Raw genomic sequence first — 5,012 nt, forward strand, 5'->3', positions numbered from 1 at the left:
GCATGGAGCTAGAACTGCCACCGTCAACTTCCCGGGCAAGAATACAATGCATTATGGGAAATGTTGTCCCCCACGGAAAACCGCCAAAACGTTACACCATTCTAATTTGAAATAACATTACATATTTGTCACATTCGAAAACTTCTAAAATTACAATTACTTGGATTCGAATCATTTATAACAAACATTCACTGTGCACAAAGTACGAATATATTTCCAGTAAAAAATAAAAAAGAATGTTTATCGAAATTAAATTTAAACAAAACAAAAACACGTTAGACTTACCAAATTTAGGGAAGTTGATGAAAAAAAATAAGGTGGTGGTCGTGGTGGGTTGAAGTTGGGGACTCTTAATCCACACGGGCTGGCCAAATCTTCCCCGCATCAAGTTAAATTCAAGATGGCTGACTCAGCTTTCCTGAAGAAGCGACAAGACTCCACCCACCAGAACGTCACTAATATATGCTTCTTAAACTTTTTGAGCGTTCCAAAAAAATTAGCTAAAAAATACTGAGCCCTATTCAATTAAAGCTGCATAAAAGCCAACAGAGCTCAATACTTTATAGTTTACTCAACTACAAAATGACATTTGAGTGTTATGAGCTTATTAGTTATGAGCTAGAACAACTGTTAGGGATTACAGTGTACCTGATCTTGAGAAAAAAAAAAAAAAAAAAGTAAAGGAATACTTCCATTATCATATTTTGAATCCTAACATCTGTGAGCTTTGTCTCTTCACTGCATGTTGTTTTCAGATGTTCATTCAGCAGCGTCTCTCACAGTGAGTCCTGACAGAGTGCAACACTTCACCTCTGACTCTGTCTCACTGACCTGTGATGGAAATTCCACTGAGTGGAGAGTGAGGAAGACCTCTGAGGAGAGCATACCGTACTCTCGCTGTGGGAGACTGGCTGAATTCACATGTAACATCAACACATCAGTGTCATATACTGCAGTGTACTGGTGTGAGTCTGCATCAGGAGAGTTCAGCAGTGCAGTCAACATCACTGTACAGAGTATGTTATTATACATTTACTTCTTGGATCTGAACGATTTAGATGTCACATGAACATTTGTCACAGCTTTGCTGAATGTGAAGTAATTATTTGTGGCAAAACAAACAAAAATTAAAATCTGAGACAATTTTAGGCACCAAAGCATCAAAATATTCATGATTGTTGGTCTCATTTCACTCGATCTTTTCATAATTCAATTTGTCAAAATTTGAAGACAACAAAGGTGTTTATATTTTCTCTCTTCTATTTAAACTACTAAAAAGCTCAATTGTCATCAAAGTGTTATTCTTAAAGATCATAATGTAAAAATGTGCCGTTGTATCAAAGGTTGTGCTGTGTGTGAGTTCTCCTCAGTGCAGAACCAGTCAGGGAGTTCAGAGCAGCAAACTTTCTTTATTTTACTTGCACTGTTCACAGCTCCATGAACTATTGTGCCCCACCTCTCCTCCTGCAACTATTTTGAAACTACACGTCACTTCTACAGTAGTCACATGTAAAATAGTGCATGTATAATATAGTACGACTCTCATTATTGTATGTCAGCTTTTCTAAAAGTGTGCACCAGCTGATGTGACTGAAACAATTGTGTGTGATTGTGTCACAGATGATGGTAATGGTCCTATCCTGGTGAGTCCTGTTCATCCTGTGACTGAGGGAGCTTCTGTTAGTCTGAGCTGCAGTTTGAGAACACAACAAATACTTTCCAATGTGTTTTTCTATCACAATGACAAACTTATTGAAAATGATCCCCGAGGGGAGCTGAAGATCTCTGCAGTGTCAAAGTCTGATGAAGGTTTCTACAAGTGTCAGTACTCAGGAAGAGAGTCAGCACAGAGCTGGATGTCAGTTAAAGGTGAGCAGGATCAAAACATTTGATGTGTTTCTGTAAATGTCTTATGAAGATTCTCAGTCATCCAGGTCATTGTAGTCTATGGAGCTTGGAAAGAAAAGCGTTTGTACTTCTTTAAGTTGCTTGAAAACGTTTCACCTCTCCTCCGGGAAGCTTCTTCAGTTCTAGGGTCAAATTGTGGTGAGTCCCAGATTTAAGGTCTGTGGAAGAGTCCCCCCCAAGAGGGACATGGAACCTTCATTGATCCTCTACCTAATCACATGAGCCAAAGTGTGAAAATGGATGTAGGTCCATTAGGATGATTTCTGTAAAGGATTTTCATTATCATAAGGAACATTAGATCTAATCTCTTTTAACTTTTGAAGTCTCCTGGATCTATTTTGTGAGAATATTTATAAAATATCCAATATAATTATATTTTATTAATACTTTATTGTCATTAGTCATTACAGTAACTGTGTCAGGAGCTGACAGCTCTTCATCTCCTGTGTGGTTGATGGTTGGACTGGTTTGTGGAGTCTCTCTCATTATTATTCTCCTGCTCTTGTTGTATCGCTGCAGACAGTCCAAGTGTAAGAGCCTCTTCTTTTCATGCTGTATTAGAGAGTTTATTTACTACACACACTTTAATTGTTTATACATATTCATGTATTCTGATCTCATGACACAAAATAACAATTTACATGACAAACATGTGTAATAACATTTGTCTCTTTCACAGATTCCTGCTTCACCAGGTTGGTAAAATACTTTTTATTATAATTTTAAACAAACATCAGTTACTTTTGAGTTTATTGTGTTTATTTCATGTTTTAGGTCGATCCAGTCTGAGAGTCACAGTCCGGGCTCCTCCACAAATCATGGAGTCAACCAGAATGAAACTCATGAATACAACTCTCCTCATTCTGGTCAGCATTTAAACCGATCTTCATTATCATTATTAATATTGACTTTTATTAAACCTTCAGTGACAGTAACAATTCTTAGGTTCAGTTTGTGTTCAGCAGTTTTTCAAAGAACATTTAAAGATCTTACAGTCCTGGTTTTGACTCACACAGTGTTTCTGTTTTTGCTCTGATCTTTAGTGTAACTGTAATAAAATGATTAATGTGACCCTGGCTTCTGTTTTTCTTTAGGTACTGATGACGTCTATGATTCAGTCACACAAGTGAACAGAAATGGTACAGTATATGTGCTGAAAAGAATAGAGCATTTAGAGATGAAATGTATTTTTTTAATGAAACTAATTCCATTTGATATGTTTTTACATCCTGTAAATAAAAATATGAACATTTCAAGAGCAGATGAATACGAGAATGTCACCTCCTCTCTTATTGAGTTTAAAGATCTTGAAACAAACAGTGATCATAGAGTGATCAGAAATTTTTTTCAGTATTAATTTCTTTTTGGATTCATTTGATCATTTTAACAGGGGAGTATGATGAACCCGAGGGGAGTGCTTTTTACATTAATGTGCAGATGTGAGCTGAAGGTACAGTCACAATATTTTCATTCAGTGTTTGTTCTGAAATGTGTTATTTCATTATGTTGCAGATAATTAAAGGTCAATATGGAGTTTAGTTATTCACTTACAAAACTTAGCTACTACACACTACCACTACACATCACCAGAGTTGAATCTTATACATATAAGGCCATTCAGAATTTAGTGAAAGTTTGTATTCTTTGTAAGCAGAATGATATTGTATCATAATTTCATTCTATATGTGACAAATTAAAGAGTTTTGTCATGTTTTTACTCGGAAGTAATGTTCTTGCCATCATCTGGAAAGTTTTCTTACACCTTCTATATACCTGAGGTATATTTGATTAACATGAATTGCAAAAACCCACCCTATTGTTGGTTTTTGCCAGGCCTGGCCTTTCTCATATATGAAAACATACATGAGAAAGCACAACTATTATTTAATTATTTTCTTCTTAATTCAATCACGCTATATAGTGTATTTAGTGAGATGGCAAAAACAGTTAAACACCAAACAAATGAAAAATAAAAACATATTTATCATTCTTTGCAAGCCAGATATTTACTGTATTTACAAGCCAAAGTAATTTATTACAGGCACTATTAGTATCACTGTTTGAATAACTTATATTGTCAGATATATCTGACAACATTGTAGTGATCTCAGAGTGTCACTGCACTAAAAACCATATATTAGTCTGGACCAAAGACAAGTGGATAATAAAACTGCATTTTACTTTAATTACTTCCTTCAATAATATACATGTGAACGTGTCACTCACAAATTTTTGATTAAACTGAACAAAGCATGAGCTCATCTCTGTCTGACAGTCAGTTTCATTTAGTCGAGTAACAGCATTGCAGTACAAAACACACCATAGCTTTAAGTATCCCAGGTGAAGGTAATGAACACCAAAAAAGGGGAGAGGTATTAATGAGTTTTTTTACTGATACAGAAGAAAATAGAGAAGTGTTTCAGCTTCACATGTTTTACACAAAAAAAATCGTCACAACACAAAACACATTACAAATGATAAGTTATGTGTCTGTCTGAGGCCAGATGTACATGAAAGTAAAACCAGATGATTTCCTCCTCCACACAGAGTGTGTCTGCACCTTCTAAACAAATCCTGTAAGGATACAGGTAACTTTACACTCTCTGTAAAGATTCAATCACACAAAACAGAACTTTGCGTTACCTCAAGGGCAGATGATGCTTTTACAATAAACGTTATTGTTCTCCGACAGGAAGTCACAGGTGGGACAGGCATGAGGGGCAGCCAGTGAGCCAACACACATCCTTAAAGCTGATATCCACCAGCTTCTCATGTATGCACCCAGCATTTCCTCAGTCACCTGAGCTCAGAGCTGGATTCTTCATTCCCTCCAACATAAATATAAACCCCCTTTTTCCTCACCACAGAACATCTACAGCTGGGACTCTGTAGTGATAAGTAAAAAATAACAAGTTTAATATGTATTCATGTTGTTGTATATAAAACAAGTTCATTTACGAAATGTATGCAATTATATTTGTGACTTAAGAAATTTTGACTAATGAACATTTGGTTTTCACACCAACAGTTCTGCTTGGTAATGGATTTTTTGCATGTTTTCCATCCTTTGGCTTCCAGTTTTACTGATTTTCTTTAAGTCAAAA

At 35.8% G+C, this 5,012-nt stretch overlaps 1 protein-coding gene across 1 annotated transcript; it reads left to right on the plus strand.

The window, feature by feature from the left end:
- Nucleotides 1-400: 400 nt before the first annotated feature.
- Nucleotides 401-2,774, plus strand: LOC102204255 (low affinity immunoglobulin gamma Fc region receptor II-like; the record flags this gene model as incomplete). Its single annotated transcript, XM_013915237.1, has 6 exons — nucleotides 401-451; nucleotides 854-1,016; nucleotides 1,621-1,869; nucleotides 2,331-2,438; nucleotides 2,588-2,603; nucleotides 2,683-2,774. Coding segments are annotated over exons 1-6 (679 nt in total), but the record flags the coding sequence as incomplete, so codon positions are not given.
- Between the last annotated feature and the right edge of the window lie 2,238 nt (nucleotides 2,775-5,012).

Source organism: Pundamilia nyererei, unplaced genomic scaffold (assembly GCF_000239375.1).
Source record: "Pundamilia nyererei isolate P.nyererei 1_Seehausen unplaced genomic scaffold, PunNye1.0 scaffold00275, whole genome shotgun sequence".
Lineage (NCBI taxonomy): Eukaryota > Metazoa > Chordata > Actinopteri > Cichliformes > Cichlidae > Pundamilia > Pundamilia nyererei.